The sequence below is a fragment of the Ambystoma mexicanum genome, chromosome 2p (genome assembly GCF_040938575.1).
Source record: "Ambystoma mexicanum isolate Mex_15411 chromosome 2p, UKY_AmexF1_1, whole genome shotgun sequence".
Lineage (NCBI taxonomy): Eukaryota > Metazoa > Chordata > Amphibia > Caudata > Ambystomatidae > Ambystoma > Ambystoma mexicanum.
In genome coordinates this window covers 230838329-230855234 of record NC_090923.1, presented here as the reverse complement: position 1 = coordinate 230855234, position 16906 = coordinate 230838329, and the positions used below count along the sequence as shown (strand labels likewise).

General features: G+C 45.7%; 2 protein-coding genes across 4 annotated transcripts in view; one reads left to right on the top strand and one right to left on the bottom strand.

Moving 5' to 3' along the window:
- Positions 1-16906, bottom strand: part of SUMF1 (sulfatase modifying factor 1) — a 901271-nt gene that overhangs the window by 18565 nt on the left and 865800 nt on the right. The gene's annotated exons all lie outside the window — the stretch shown is intronic.
- Positions 1-16906, top strand: part of LOC138566358 (histone-lysine N-methyltransferase SETMAR) — a 415975-nt gene that overhangs the window by 391990 nt on the left and 7079 nt on the right. The window contains exon 3 of the mRNA XM_069643511.1: positions 14139-14216. Within this exon, the coding sequence (XP_069499612.1) occupies positions 14139-14200 (62 nt within the window). The 3' untranslated portion in view covers positions 14201-14216. The remainder of the gene's footprint in view (positions 1-14138; positions 14217-16906) is intronic.

The window sequence follows — 16906 nt, the reverse complement described above, 5'->3', positions numbered from 1 at the left end:
CCAGTCCCAACTCCAATCCAACTTTTTCCCATCCTTTTTCTTGCATTGGTATGGACATTGTAGGCCTACTTGAACCCTCGAGACTAGGAAACAGTTATATCCTTGTAATCCTAGACTATGCTCCAAGATATCCCGTGGATTTCCCCCAAAAGAAATAATACGTCTCAACAGATATTAAAACACCTGATACCATTCTTTTCTCGAGTTGGGATCCCTAAGGAAATCCTTACGGACCAAGTAACTACCTTAATGAGTAAATCAATGGTAGAGACAAAACAAATTCTTCAAATTAAAAACGCACTACACCTCAGTTTACCACCCTCAGACTGATGGCTTGGTTAAGCGTTTTAACAAAGCATTGAAGAGTGTCCTTAAGAAGTTGGTAGAAGCAGATGGGAAACATTGGGACGTAATGATAGCCTAGGCCCTCTTTGCCATCTGAAAGAACCCCCCAATCCTCATTAGGCCTCTCACCATTTGAACTCTTATATGGTCGGGAACCCTGAGATGTGTTAGACATGTTAAGGAAGAGTTGGGAAGAAAGGGAAGAAGCCTTACTCCCTCTTTCTCAGACCGTCCACCATCTGAAAGAACACGGTACAAGCTATAATGAACGCCCATCTGTTAAAGGCTCAAGAGCACCAAAAATCCTTCCATGATAAGAAAGCTACCCTCAGATCCTTATCCATTGGCCAAAAAGTGCTCGGATTACTGCTAACCTCTGAGAATAAGACGATGTCTAAATGGCATGGACCCCATAATTCATTGGAGAAAGCATGTCTCTGTAATTACTGGTTTTCTCAACCAGACAGGCATACAAAAACTCAAATATACCATATTAATATTCGGAAAGAATGGAGAGAAGACCCAGTTAAAGCTTGGTCTGTGGTGATGGCTAGCCTCTTTACCTAAGACCTAGGCAAGAACAATTTAATTCCTAATAATCTCTCTCAAAATCAAAAACAGGATCTTCAAAATCTGTTGGAACAGTTTTCAGAAGTCTTCTGTAACTAAGAATCAAGGGGGTCTTTCATTATATTCAAACTCCCCCAAGGAAGGTAGTCAATCGGAAGCCTCACAGAATCCCTGAGGCTCAAAGAGATGCGATTACACAGGAACTAGAGAAGATGATAGCTTCTGACATCATCAAACCATGCCAAAGCCCTTGGTCTTCTCCAATAGTTCTTGTCTCAAAACCTGATAACACTTGGAGGTTTTGTATATTTTTCCAAAAGGTAAACACCATTTCACAATTCGACAATTACCCTATACCATGGATAGATGATTTAATCGATCGATTGGGGTCTGCTGTCTACCTTTCCACCATTTACTTGATAAAAGGCTATTTGGCATGTGCCAGTAAATCCAGAAGATAAGGAAAAGACTGCTTTCTCCACTGCTGTAGGTTTATGCTAATTCAAGGTGCTTCCTTTTGGTCTTCATGGGGGCCCTGGCACATTCCAGAGACTTATGGACCGAGCACTCCCCCCCCATATTGGACCTTCTGTGGGGCCTACATCGATGACGGTCATCCACAGCAAGACCTGGAATTATCAAATGTACCATCTCTACCAGGTAACAAAAGGCCTAAGGAAAGCAGGCCTCATGCTAACCCTAAAAAGTGTAATTTTGCCCAATCAAAGGACTGGGGATTTTTTGTAGGAAATGCTCTGCTACAGCCCCAATCGGAAAGTGAAATCAGTCCAAGGAACCCAAACACACAAAACCAAAAGGGATTTGTACACATTACTTGATTTAGTAGGATATTATAGAAGGTTTATACCCAACTATTCTTCTATAACAGCCTGTCTCACGACAAACTTAAAAATGCAGAGCCTCAGAAATAAAAATGGACTCCGGAAGACCAAACTTGTTTTTCCACCCTCAAGCAGATTCTATGTAATGAACTCAAGTAGCTAACTTTAACAAAGAATTTTTCCTGCAGACGGATGCACCTCAGGTTGGGTTGGAGGCAGTCAACTCCCAGGAATACGATGATGGCATTGAACACCCGATTCTGTACATCAGTCGGAAGATCTTTCCCTGGGACAGTAATTACACCACAATTACACTTGAGGCATTAGCTATCAAATGTGCTGTATCATACTTAAAATATTATCTTACAGGGAGAAAATTCAGTTTAATCACTGATCATTCCCATTTAACATGAATCAGTCTCCGCAAACATACGCATCCCTGAGTAATGCGCTGGTTTCTAGACTTACAACCTTGTTTTACCATAGAAGCCAGGAAAGGAAAAGACCAAGAAAATGTAGAATAACTTTCGGGTTTTCCAATAAATTCAGAAGAAACGACATTAGGGGAAGGTTTTGTGACGAATCTGGTGTACTCGCCACTGGCTCTCCAGGGAAAATCCCCCCTTATGTGGCCATGGAAAGGCAGAAGCCACCCGACTCTGCAGGTGGCTATCTGCGGGAGGACCACAAGAGAGAAGACAACCCTTGGGGAGGTGAAAGGAGACCAGGGGATCCAAACAAGTCCTTACCCATGTTACTAGGTAGTTTTTAGGTACAGCCCCACTGTTATACTTATTCTTCTCATTTAAAAAATGCTGAGATAATCAGCACTAAGACCTGTGAACACCCGTCCCCCTTTGCGCCGAATCTGCCAAAGTCAAATGGTAAGCACAGGGAAGGAGAATGGGTTACCGAGCATTCAGACTGAATGATGTGTACCGTTAGCAGTGCAGAGAAGCCCATAGAGGGGAATTGGGACATTAAGTTTAACTGAAGGAGGGTTGATGACCCAAGTTGTAAGAAGCAGAATTTCAGGGATACAAGAAAGAGCGAATGCAAGTAAAGAGGAAATCTGGCATTTGCATACAAACATTGAACAGACTGAAAAGGGCTGGCCAGAGAGTAAACCAGGCATATGGCGAGTCTGATATTCGCACCCATGTAAACAAAGACCCTGGCAGGAGAGTAAACCTTGAACTGGAGAACCGGGGCACAGCCACCTGCCCCCCCATTTTGTTTTGATATTGTGAAAACCCGAAAAGCTGGGGAAGAGATACCCCCCCACTTTGTTTTTTTGTGAATTGTAAGGGAAGCGCCATACCCCTTTTTTCAGTAGCAAGATAACAGACATCAGAAGAAGGAACTGTGAAATATACCTATTACTAACTTTGTGAATATTTGCGAAAACAGGAGATGCTCAAGGGAAGAAACATCCTCCTTGGGAACAATATACCAATACCATTGTGCACAATCAGAAAGACTCTAGGGGAAGGTAAGACCCCTTCTCTACTGGAACCTTGCTTTTAACCTTTCTTTTGCTCACCTTCAAGTCTTTCTGCTCAGAAAAGAAGAAAAGAAGAAGAAGCTGTTGGTGTACAGCTCAAAGACACTCCCCCGTTAAGTTATATTGAGTTTAGTGTGTGTCAGCTTAGGATTTTTGGACAAAGGACAGAGAACTCTTGATTTACACATCCTGACACAGATGTTCCCACCTTGTGTTGAGCCAGGGAAACCCCTCATACAGTTAGGGACAGGTAGGATTTTCGAAACACCTCATTTTCCTTTAATAAAAGTCTTTGGAAATCCCGGAAAATGCCACTGTCAGAGTCTTACTCTTGAACCCTCACAATATATATGATAGAGCAGCGGTCGCTGCAGTATAGTTGAGTATCGTGATTCATAGTAAACCTGAAAAATGAATGGACAGTAACTTTTGACTTGCATGACGGATTTGGCTGAAATTTTGCAAGCAAAGGTTTGTCACAGTCCCACGCTTTGCAGCAGAGAGGCTGAGGGGATTTTCAGAAATGAAAAAGCAGCCATTTATTGGACCAAATAACCAACTTGGGCTCAAAGTGTGGACTGAAATCGCTCAACTGGTTTGGGTTAAATTCATCCAGTAGGTTTTAAAATATTCGACAGAGAAGGGGATGCCACCTGCTCTTTAAAACCTTTATATCAGCCTTGGTGCTTTTTACAGCAGAGAGGCTGAGCGGGGCTAATAACCTTTGACTTGTTGGATGGATTTGGAAGAAATGTTCCAAATTAAATGTTTGTTAGAAAATGAAAATGTTATTAAGAATACATAAAAAATGTTTTCGGCCTACTCGCATTCTCCCATAGGGAAGAATTGCAGTTTTTGGACAGCCGTAGCATAGAAAATGCTTGGCAGTCTTGGAACAAATAAACAATTTGGGCATAAAGCAGTAGGGATGTCACGGTATTAGTTTTATGGCGGTACGATAACCTTCTTGCCAAATGACGGTATATCATGGTTATCGCTGTATAGCAGGTGGAGTTAACTAATCTTAACAAATATTTTCTTAAAAGGTCATAAATTGTCAGATTTATCATCACAAACAAAACCAGGCACCTAGGGCCATAATTGGGCTTTTCAACATACTTTCCACTGAAATACCACCCCTTGCTTCCACCAAACACAGAAAAACACGTGGAGAGGAGGAGGGGGGGGGGCCTTGCTGTGACTGGCAAAGCAAACTTAATAGCTTTTCTTAAGCAATCATTCAGGCTTTTAGCTCCTCCACTGCCTACTGGTGAAGATGAACATGTTGCCATCTTGATAATCTGCATGCCACAGATCAATGGAGGCTGATGGTAGCATGCCTTTGTGCGCATATGCACAGTCTTTTTTTTCTCTCTCTCTCCCTCCCTCCCTCCCTCCCTCCCCGTTACAGCATTTAGTTTACTTGCTGGCCAAAAGGGGTTCAGTAATCACGGACATGTTACCCTTTGATATGGCAGCAGGGAATACCCGCAGAGATGAGCGACTTTCGCGGTGTGACTTATTATATGTAAATTCAATGACAGAAACAGGGAAATCCCCATTGTCATATGTTTAGAAAACATTATCCATTATAAATATATAAACTCCAAAGCCGCCAACCCAAAGTTAATCCTTTTCCTTCTTGGCACTGTATTTATTCTTTCTATTGCTAACATACTGATTTTGTGTCAGGCACTTGTGGTTTACGGAATGGCATTAAAAACTGCTCCAACTGAAACTACTTGTACCAACAAAAAAACCCCGTTTTTTTTAACTTTGCCTCGTTGCATTTGAAGTACCATTAACAATGCTTTTTAGTTAACTTTTGAATACAAAGGCAAGATTTTCCAGCTGTAGCAAGGTAGCATTTTGAAACTTGTCTCTGCACATATTTAGCTGATCCTCCAGGAATCTAAGGCGGCTGCAGAATTGTTCTTTCATGGCACTAACTCGTTGATCGCCTTGAATGAAAGAGTGACTAGTGGAAGTGTTATAATGCATGTTTTGAGCGATTAGCTTACTGCTCAGTCACAGGACATCGCTTTGAAAATTGGCCTCAATTTGCATTTTTTTGGAACCACATGGCATGGCCATCATGACCCTTTGCTGAGACAAAGTTTTTTTTGACAACTCTTTATCCCATTAAAGGGAGAAAAGTCACTCATGTGGGTCTGAAAGCCCATGTCATTGTGTTTCTTTTGTCAAAATGTCATAACCAACACAGGCAAACTGAAAGGTTGCATAGTGATCTAATCACTATAGCTTGTTTACCATCTGCTTGGTGTATTGACGGTCTGAAGTTCGAGTCACCACTGACCATGTGATCCTAAAGGGACAGCTTTCAGTGGGCGCTATTGATTCTTAAAAATAGTGGCAAAAAAACAAAAAAAACTTTGAAAATGACAAAGTTAAAATACATATCGGCACAAATATGGCCTAGACCACCATCTAACCACAGGCCCATCATTACCGCTTTCCCCAGATCTGAGTGCATTAGGACCCTTGTGATGCGAGTTCAGAGGGAGGAATGCTTTCATGGGTGGTGCCACAAATTGAGAATAGACCTAAGAAATATTTTATTGTCATTGCTCTGGATACTTCAAATTGAATGTAGAATCTGTCCTGCCTGCTTCAGTCCAGTGCCATATGCAGAAGGCATATAGGTGAAGGATCAAGCGAAGCAACAACTCTATTGCCAATGTGCAAATCTACACAGAGGACAGTGGTGGGGGCAGTTTATTTTCTAGCAGAAAGCACTGATAGGCCCAGTGTTCAAACAGTCTATAGCAGGTTCTGACGGGGGCATAAAATGTTCTCGGTCACCAACATTAAAGTGTCCCACAGTTGCAAATAGGGTTTCATTCCTTTTGGAACACTGTTTGAATAGTACCCAAGGGGGAGATTTTCGGTAAAATGTGATGCAAATTGTAAATTTAAAGAATATTTATTCAGCAACAGTACTCGGAACTCTTAGCCGCATAGTGAAAACACTCATCAAACTGGCCCACTTTGGCCAATAAAGTGCCCCACTTTAACCCAAAAAAACTGGCCCGCAAAAGCATTTCATGTTTTTGGTTCGGCCATGGGCCTATTGCCCTAAAGGCGAGTCCATGCCTGGTCTACAGAGCTAAAGTTGTTTGTGGACATGCATCAGAAGGGCATCCAGTTCATTTCTCCCTTTGAATTCTGGGATGTGTAGTTACCCATCTTTAAAATGGATGGGAAAACTACAAATCCCAGAATTCTAAGCTAAAACAGAACTGGATGGCTATCCGATCCATGACAATGAGAAACTTAAGTTCATTAAATCTAAAGCTTGGGGAGAGCAATTCGATATGCATGACTTCACTGGCCGTCCTTTTTTTTACAATTTGCACAGCCAGAGCAACCGCTGTTCCAATGTGTGTTTGCTCAGTGCAGTAGGACCTTAACTTACTGAACTAATGGGACATGATGCCGGGCCAGGCTGAATGGATACATTTCTGCTCCTGCTCGCTGAGTGGTTGCTAAGCAAAGTTCTCCTGGCTCCACTGTTTTGCAAGTCACTGAACGTTTTATTACATTTGTTTACATATGAACAAAAGGAAAAATAAAATGCTCACTTTCAGTTCAGGCCCTCAGCTCACCCTCGTGATGTCCCTGTGGTCTTGCTAATTGCAAATTGAAAATCGGGCCAATCACCATAGATGATCTGACCTGTAGCGCGGAGCAGCATGACTATGTGAAAATGTTTAAAATCTGTATGCTGCCTTTCAAATAAATAATGCCTGAAACAAAATAACGTTGTTCTAGTTTGCCCATGAAATCCAGGTCTGGCGGAGTCTCCGGTATGCTTATGAAGCCAGCCGGTCAGCTCATCGTTACCAGCTTTGCATGGGGAACACAAAGGTTCAGGCACTGGGCAGCTTTCAACACAATTTGCACAAAGTCGGCTGATCTTTGACCCGACTCTAGTGAGCATAGAGAAAGAGCGGTCACAGCAGCAAAGCTGCATTTACTAATGCGGCCTCACTTTCCCTATTCTCTTGTCTGCCAAACAAGGCCCCCTTGGCAGACGGCACATCCAACAGTGTAAGACCAAGACTGCGCAGCACTTGCTTACTGCAGCCTTTCCAAATAAGATTGAAAAGCACACTTAACGGTATAAACGGTATACCGGTATAAACAATGTGACAGTTATTATTGTTCAATTAAGTTGTTCACGGTATCTTTAACGGTATACCGTTATACCGTTACATCCCTACAAAGCAGTGACTTAATTTCCTTGCCTGGTTTGGAGTAAATCCATCCAGTAGTTTGAAAAATATTTCACAGAGATATGGGGGTGCCCCCCTGTTCCTTAAAACCTTTATATATATTAGTCTTGGTGCTTTTATAGCAGAGTTGGTTTTCAGAAATGAAAATCTGCCTAATCTAATCCGCCTTTTTTTTGCTCGCTGCAAGCGATTCCCACGATATTAACAGGAGAAGCCGCAAATGAAAGAACTCAAAATGCTATTTGGAGGGGGAAAAAGGTTGCCATTAAACTTTGGAATGAACTCCCTCTCACCAAGCACTGCGACGAAGAAGCGTTGCCTGGATTTTATTTCCAAGCTGGAATGGGTCTCTGACCTTTGGGTGCAGACCTGGTTTCCTCTCACCAAGTACTGCGATGAAGAAGTGTTTGCTGGATGCGCTTTCCAGGCTGTAGTGGGTCAGACAGACTTGGTTCACTAACCTGGCAAGTACTGTGTGGACTTCCCACCATCTTCCAATTCTCCTTATTTTTTGTGCGAGCCCCAGACCCGCAATTCAGGCTTTAGTTTTCCCTTCTGTGGACTTGGTTTACTTTCCTGTCAAACTTTAGCACAAATCCATATACGTCCTTGCTCTCCTCGCACTGTATTAGGGTTCCAGACCCTTCTTTGCTAGCTTTGCGACCACCTCCTTGAGGTTTCAGGACCCTTTTGGTTACCTGCGTACCTTGTGGTATGTTTACGAGTGCTGGCTCCCTTGAGGCAGTTGGGCTTGTTCGCGTCACTCAAGTAACTTTCCAGAGCGTCCTTCTCCCTGCGGCAGCTCTGCAGGCTTATCCCTTTCGGGGATGGCGTGCCTTTGCACTTTCACGGTCCCCGGACCTCTGGAGCATCTAGAGTCTTGGTCTGCTTGCGGGCTGCGCGGTCCTCATGTCCTGGACTAGCCGTGGACACACTCTCCTTCCATTCGGCATCCCAGTCAGAACCCGCCTGCATGTTGGGCTCTTCCTGGTTCTCGCGGTTCCTCCGGCGAGGGCTTGACGACCTGTCAAGTCCTTCATTGGTTTTTATGTTTCTTCCAATCACAATTCGTGAACCACTAGACTGATGAACGTGGTTCCAATGTTCACTTGGTAGTGCTTCGCATTCTCTCCTCATTTCAATAGTGAGTGAGTGTTGATGGGTAACTCACTAAGACTCCTCGTCTCAGTACTCTCCATCGGTAATGGTTTAGCAGCATACATAGGGTGCGAGGATAGGTTTGCAGAGGAAGGAAAGGCGGGGTCATTCTGGAAAGGGGTACCAGGGTCATGGGCTTGTTGGGAATAGCAGGTTCCCCCGATGTGGTTGTTACTGGTCCCAAAGGGGGTTTCCCCTCCCATGAGATCCACCCGCTGAGTGCCACCGCGAGGGAGCCTATCGGGTAGCGGCCTCACCCGCCTGGTCTCATGGGAAAGGAGGGTCCCCCTTTGAGAGCAGTGATGACAACGTGGGATTTGTCACATCCCCATGACATTACAGAGTCCAATAACATTCTCGACTTCAGAAAGAGACTCAAACTCTTCTAATTATGTAGTCACTCCTATGGGAACACATCGTTTTGAAACACAGGGCTTAGATGGCTTGGCCGTAGGCACTATATAAATTTGTGATGAATCTTCGGTAGTACCCTAACAATCCCAGACCAGTTTGTATGTCTCGCTTAGTGATCGGCTGGGGTGCACACTGGATGGCTTCTATTTCATCTCTTTGGGGAAGGACCTGACCATTCCCCACTTGGAAGCCCAGGTATACGAGTCAAACGGCACTTGGAAAGGTTGGCTTTGCGTAGTTGTTCATACGCCTCCCTGAGGTGTTTCAGATGGTCAGGCCAGGAATTGCTATGGATGATTATGTCATGAAGGTAGGCCCCTGCAAACTCTCAGCATGGAGCTTAGACCTGATCCATCAGCCATTGAAAAGTTTCTGTGGCGCCATGTAGTTTAAAGGGAAGTACCGTAAACTGAAAGAGGCCATCTAGGGTAGAAAACAGTTCTTGGTATATAGCTTTATGCCAATGGAGCTCACCAATAACCCCTAGTTGGGTCCAGGGTGGAGATATATTTGGCCTGGCCCAAGGTTTCTACCAATTCGAAGCACTGGGTATGCATCATAACATTTTGATACTTCTCCAGCATGGTTCCGGCATGGATTCACATGCTCATGACTATTCCCCGTCATCAGGCTGGGAATCCTCTGTAAAAGAAAAAACTGTTTCACCTTCACTTTAAAATTGTATTTCTCTAAACTAATTACTGTCCTCTGTGTCATTCTGCCCCCATCCAATGACAGCCCTCTCCCTATGCCCCACCTCTGGCAGCCATCTTCAGATTGTGTAAGCTCAGTAAGTGGCAGTATGACCAAGAAGAGCCGCAAAGGGGCCAGAGGGCAGGTTCGCATGTGAATCCATGCCAGACCCATGCTGGAGAACAATAGTTACAGGCAACTAACTTAAACCATCCTGCAGTCAACAAAAGTCTATACAGAAGTGCCATATTTGGTCAGGTTTTGGGACCATCACTATTGGAAATGACCATTCACTGTATGATTGTTCAATTACTCTGAGGTCCAGCATCTTCCTTAGCTCCTCTCAGACCAACCTTTTCCTTGCCTCAATATGGCTTCAGGTGTATGACACAACCTGGGATTGTCTCTAGGTGGTGAACCACTCCTTTGACCCTTCCGGATTTTGTAGAGAACACATCCTGATACTCGTTCAACAATTGGGCCAACTACTGGTATGCGGAAATGGCGAGTCCTGTGGGCATCTCCACGCCATGGACTTGTATAGGAAGACACATTTCTCAGGTGTTATTTGTGTATAGCAGTAGTTGCTGTTATCCTTCTATTCCTTTTAATTTATTGACATGGTAAAGTTGCCTGGGTTTTTGGTGGTCCGCTTGGAGATTGGATATAGCCTCGATGACTACATACGGACCGTGCCAACGTGCCAGTAGTTTATTGTGCACAGTGGGCAGCATCATCATGACCTTATCACCAGTCTGGAAGGTGCAGAGTTTGGATCCTTTGTTATAAGGCTTCTCTTGGTGAGCGTGGGCTTCCTGCAGATTTGACCACACCAGCTCCCTTACCTTTTCCATTTATTAGCGGGTGTTTTCAATCATAGGATGGCCACTGGTCTGTCAGTTGCACGGTTCTTCCCTCACGATGCCAATATCTCTGGTGTTATGTCCATAGACACATTTGAATGGCTAGAACCCCATGGAGGATTGGGGTGTCCTCTGAATAGCAAAAAGGGCCCAGGGGATGAGGTCGTCCCAATTCTGGCCATCCTCAGCAATGAGTCGCCTTAATATGCGCTTCAGTGTTTGATTGAATCGTTCAACAAGCCCATCTGCCTGGGGATAGTAGATAGACGTGCAGGTCTGAATTTTCATCAAGTGTTTCATTTCTGCCATCAATGTCAACCTGATATGATATTTTATTCATACTGCGCCTATACACAAGTGCTTCAAGGCACGACAAGGCAAGGGAGGGGAGGGGAACAAGGGAGGACAAGACAACGATCTGACTAGGCCAAGTGACATTGAGATTGCGCAAGTGCAGGAGAGAGGAAAGGGGAAAAAAGTCCCAGGGGAGGAGGAGAAGTGTGGGAAATTGGATCAAGACATCAAAAGAAGTGCAGCCAACAAGTGGCAGTGCAGGCGTTTAAGTGTAGACAACAAGGGTTACATAAGTGCAAGTAGGGGGGCTCTAGGGTTGCAGAAACAGCCCCACTGCAGGGGTACCAGAGGCAGTGCAGGTGTGCAGCTGGGAGGGCAGGGACCTGGGCCCGTGATTCAGAGGGTAGCCAGGTAGACCAGTGCAGTATCAGACAGAAGATCAGCAGGGAAGTGGAAGATGGAAGGCAGAAGCAAAGAGGAAAGTCTTGAGCTGCTTCTGGAATCGGAGATGGTTCTGCTCAATTTTCAGAGAGGCAAGGAGACAAAGAGAGAGCTCTGCCCCAGCCTGTCACTTTGAAAAACACCAGACTCTAAAGGAGTTGGAGGTGGAGGAGCGAAGAGCTCGAGAAGGAAGATACTTCTGAAGAGAAAGCTGGAGATATTTTGGTCCCATGCCCCAGAAGGCCTTGTGGACAATGCAAAGGGTCTTGAATTGGATCCTTGCAGCCACTGGGAGCCAATGGAGAGATTTCAGTGCTGGAGAGATACAATCCCTCGGCTTAAGGCCAAGGCCAAGTCTCGCAGTTCTGTTCTGGATGAGTTGCAGAGGACGGAGAGTAGAGGCGGGAAGATTTAAAAAGAGGCTGTTACAGTAGTCAAGCCTAGAGAGAACCAGAGCTCTGGAGAAAGTGAGCTTCTGGGGGAAGGAGAGGAAAGTAAGAATACCTCTGAGGAGGGGCAGTTGGTAATTTGACTTCTTGGAGACGTCAGAAATGTGAGGAGAGAAGAAGAGTGTGGAGTCAAAGATAATTCTGTGGTTCTTAGCCTCACATGTGGGAGGGGGAAGAGGGCCACGGGAGGCCGGCCATAGAGTGGAGGGAAAGAGGGGTGCAGGTGTGCCGATGAGGAGGATCTCTGTCTTACTGGCATTAAGGCAGAGATCATTGGCGGCGCAACCCTTCTGGATTGCAGTCAGCCAGTCAGGGATGAGAGAAGAAGAGGCGGCAGAGGGGAGCCTGAAGACGAGCAGGGTATCGTCAGCATAGCACTGGAAGTTAGAGCAGAGAGTAGCAATGCTGTGGGCGAGAATGCCAGGTATTGATTGAACAACCAGGGTGAAAGGTTAGACCCCTGGGGAGCACCACAGGTGGAGCGAGAGAGATAGAGGAGAGGAAGGACCCAAGTTGGACCTGGGAGGGCGTCAGAGATGAAAGAAGTCAGCCAGGACGGAGCCTGATGAGCGATACCTAGGTTATCATGGAGCCGGTTGAGCAGGATGGCATGGTTGACCGTGTCGAAGGCAGACGAGAGATCCAGTAGGATGAGGACAGAGGGGAGCTTAGAATCAAGGTTGGAGAGAAGGTCTTCACGGGTGTTCAGGAGAGCAGTTTCCATGCTTCTGGCTGCTTTGAAGCCAGACTGATGGTCATGGAGCCAACCAACAGATTCAGTGTGAAGATTAAGCTGGGAGATGGCTAGCTTTTGCAGGAGTTTCCCCAGGAAAAGAGTGATAGAGATCGAGCGATAATTAGCTGGAAGGGAGGGGGCGGCTGAGGGTTTCTTGAGAAGAGGGTGCACAAGAGTGCTTCAGGGGGAGGGGAAGGTTCCAGAGGCAAAGGAGTGGTTGCAGAAGTCAGCCAAGGCTAGAGCGAGAGTGTCAATGTGGTCCTTTATGGTCTTGGAAGAGCAGGGAAGAACCTGCTTAGATGAGGTTTTCATAGATCTGACTTGCCTAGAAACCTCGTCAGAGGAGAAGAGAGGAAAGGCAGAGAAGGGGGAAGAGGGGGCCGCAACGAGGCCAGACAAAGAGGAGAGAGTGGAGGGAGAAGCAGGAGAAGCTGATAGGGTGGACGTGATGTCCTGGGTTTTAGAGAGAAAGTGAGAGGCCAGGGCCCTACGGAGGGCCTGGGAAGATACAGGGGAGGTATAGGCTGCAGAAGGATTGGCCAGTTCCTTGCAGATTTTAAAGAGTTTGGCCAAATTGTTAGATGCCGCGGAGACGCAGGCTTGGATATGAGCTCTCTTCTTGGTAAGGACAGAGTCGGTATTGCCTTTGGAGCAGGCGGCAGGCCAATTTGCCAGAGGATGTGCAAGATGCCTGCCATTTCCTCTCAGCCACCCTACACTTGCATTTATGGGTGACTAGGTCAGAATACTACCAGGAGCTGCACTTGATTTTATGCTTCATGCGGAACCTCATGACTGGGGCAAGTACATCAAGAGTATCTGAGGTAGCAGAGTGGAGCATGGAGAGGGCTATGTCAGGGTGTGAGTCAGCCAGAGGTGCAGGAGGGGGAGAGAAAGATGCGGCCAAAGCCTCAACTGACACAGGCTTCATAGATCAGATGATTGAGAAGGTGTGTGGCAGTTTGCGGGGAGGATTGGCCTGGGGGGTAGTGAGAGAGAGAGAGAGAGAGATGAGAGGAGAAAGTGGTCACTCCTGGAGAGAGGAGTGGTGAGAGGATTAGAGAGGGGGAGATCTAAGGAGATCAGAAATTCAAGAGTGTGCCCTGACAAGTGAGTCGGTCCAGAGGGAAGAATAGAGAGAGAGTCGCAAAGGTCACGAAAGAGCCCCATTGCAGGACAGGAGGCATCCAGATGGATGGAAAGTGGTCACTCCAGGAGTGAGGAGTGGTGAGAGGATTAGAAAAAAGAAAACATGAGAACATGAAACTAGTGCATCTGGTCCGTGAGGATTTCAGTGTAGAATCCCACTTGGGTAAAGAATGGTATCAAGACTTTTAGGATGGCTTTACTAGTGCTACTTCGCAAAGAGAATACCTGGTGGCATAAACGTGGATTACAAGAACATATTTATTTCCAGCTTTTGAAGGTTCAAGAGTTCCCACGATGTCCATCTGTAACGTATAGGTACTCTGAGGTAATAAGAACACTGAGCCAATAAGTAGTTTTGGTGGGAATTCTTCTACCCAACAACTGTCTTTATTAACATGAAGTTTTCTTTCTTTGTTTTTTTCAGAAAAAGGATACGCATTTGCTGCGGTTTCTCCAGAAAGCTTCTCCAGCTGTGACGCCCCTTGACAGAGAGTCTAATCAGGTAAGTGGTGTTGAAGTGTCTCACTGTCCTTTCCTCATGCTTTCCATTTCAGGATTAGTCTCTTGTAGTGGTTTTCATTGTCTTTAGTACCTATTATTTCGCTACCACACTGTCTTTATTTACGTTCTAGCCCTTTTCTTGTTTTATTCACTGTTTCCAGCTTCTTCACCTCCCTTTCTTGTTCTCAGCACCTTTCACTCTTCTCTTTAGCTCTGGTTTCTCGTCAGTGCTCTACTATTAGCTACTTGTGCTTTCAGAGAGCGCTTCAATAACTGGTATTACAGTAGCTCCATTTCCTTCCCATTAGCGTGGTTTGAAAGCTCAGCTTGCGTGGAAAAGGTTCATGAATTATAGGTAAAACAGCATATCCCTTCAAGTTCGGGTCTTCCTGCTGGTTTCCAGCAATTAATGGATTCATTTCAGGACACCCTTAGTCCCACGTACCTCGAGTGTGAAGCTTCCTGCTGTCCGACCTGCTTCTGTGCTACGCGGACATTTCGATCACAGCTTTCCTTCCCATTATGGCAGCGACATAGTTGAAAGGGTTGAATCGCTGCGTCCGCCCCTTTTACCCTCCTCCACTTTCTTCTCTCCTTTGCGTTCTGCCTCTGCAAGCCTCAGCTGGAAGCCAGCTGATCGCTGTGTCGACCAGCCCAGAGACGGAGGGCAGGGAGACACGCCCACTCACGGCTCGGCATACCTCAGCTGTAGGCTTTAATCAATATGAACTCTGCCGACCAACGATCAACTTGTCAACATAAACTCTAGCTTCTTTCAGCGCAACAATGCTTAACTCCAACAGGAACCAACGATTTTTCCTTTGCGCAACGAACGGGGAAATCAGCCCCTCAGCTCTCCTTCTCCGCTCCGTCAATACGCCCACACATAACCGTCACCCCCCCGGCCTCGGACCGCTCGTCGCTGGTCACCTGGCAACCAAACAAAGCGGTCGTCAGGTTAGAAAACAGCACCTCCTGAATATGAACGTACCAGGTAACATAAGGATACGTGACCCCATACGTAATTAATTAAGCATTACTATTAAATACCTCATCACACCATCCCAATTCAAAAGAAGGGTACCTCAATGATGGGGAGTGGTTGTAGGAATGCCCTTGGCACATCAGTGCAGGGTCGTCTTCTGGCAGACTGGACAGGCAGCACATCTTGCTTCACCTTAGGATAGCCGCTGGGCCAATAGAACCACGTAAGGCGGGTCTGTAGTGTTTTCTCCAGCCACAAGTGTCCAGCCATCAGACTAGCGCGAGCAAGTACCAGGACGGCCTTCCTAAATGGTTTAGGTACCAACAGTTGGTAATATGTTGCACCTTCGCCCTTCAAGTTCACATCCACTCGATATAACAGACCTCTGTGCTAGATAAAGTGGGGGGACCGCTGGGTTCTCCTGACGGTTTCTGATACTAGAGTTCTGTGGGCTTGCTCAAGGAGAGGATCGGCCAGTTGGGCCTTGGCAAATTCGATAGACGCTGGGCTGGGTATTCTGGGTGGTATGTCTCTTCCCTCCTAGGCCTCTGTCATCTCGCCAAATCCAGCATCATCTCTCTCAGTTCCCACCAATACTTCAACTTCTGGGATAAGGATTTTTTCACAAATTAGTTGTGCCATGGGGTGTCCAGGGAGAATCGTCATTGGAGTGGTTCCCATATTAACTCCTTAAGTGCTAAGGAAGAGCAATCTCATCCTTTTTCACTGCTTCTGCAGTGCAAAGGATGAGATTGCTTGTCCTTTTAAGCACTTTTGTGTGCGATCACAGTAGCACAAACTGTAAATCCAACCCCCGGGATATGAAAGGAGAAGGGGGGTGGATCACCTCCTCCCGGCCCACTGGCTGGATTTCCTTCAGTTTCACGTCAGCATGCATAATGGCGCTGCCGTGAGACTGTTTATAATTTCATGCGCCACAGCCATTTTGGCTTCAGCGTGTGAAGGAAAAGGTAGATTTCTCACTCTATAGCTGGCGTTTTCATGCCGTTTTGATCGAGGGCGGAAAGGGGAGATCTCCCATTTCCTTTTTTTAAACTTTAAGTCATAGGCAAACATTACAGGGTAGTACAGAAAAGCACTCAAATGAGGTCTAGTACCAGAATGAATTACGGGACCTAATGACAGACCGAGCATACATAAGCATTATTCAACCTTCATACATGAAAACATAATATACAAAGATCAAAAAGGTTGTGTAGGGCTTAGCCCTAGAGTGCGGCATCAGTCCACATCAGTTTTGCATCGCTCAGCAGCTGCCAGATCCTTGTCTGAGATATAAATGAGATCATGCAACCACTCTGCATGCGTCAGGGAACTTTGACTTCCAACAATGAAGCGCACATCTTTTGGCTACAACACATGCTAAGATAAAAAAAAAAAAAAATCAAAAAAAAAAATCGCTTGACTACCACCAACACTTTGCCTATGTCCCCCAGAAAGTAATTGACAGGTGCTAGTTTAGGGGGAATATTTAGTATCTCATGAAGGTTTGCAGCTACCTTCCCCTAACAACAGGCAGTGCCAAAACATATGAACAGTATTGGCCGGGGAGCGGCCACATTTCATACATTAAACCGAAGAACCTCGAGTTAATTTTGCAAGTTTCGCTGGTGTATAGTGCAACTGGTTTAGCAGTTTAAACTGAATTAATCTGTATCGGGCACAAAGGGACACCTATTTAGTGT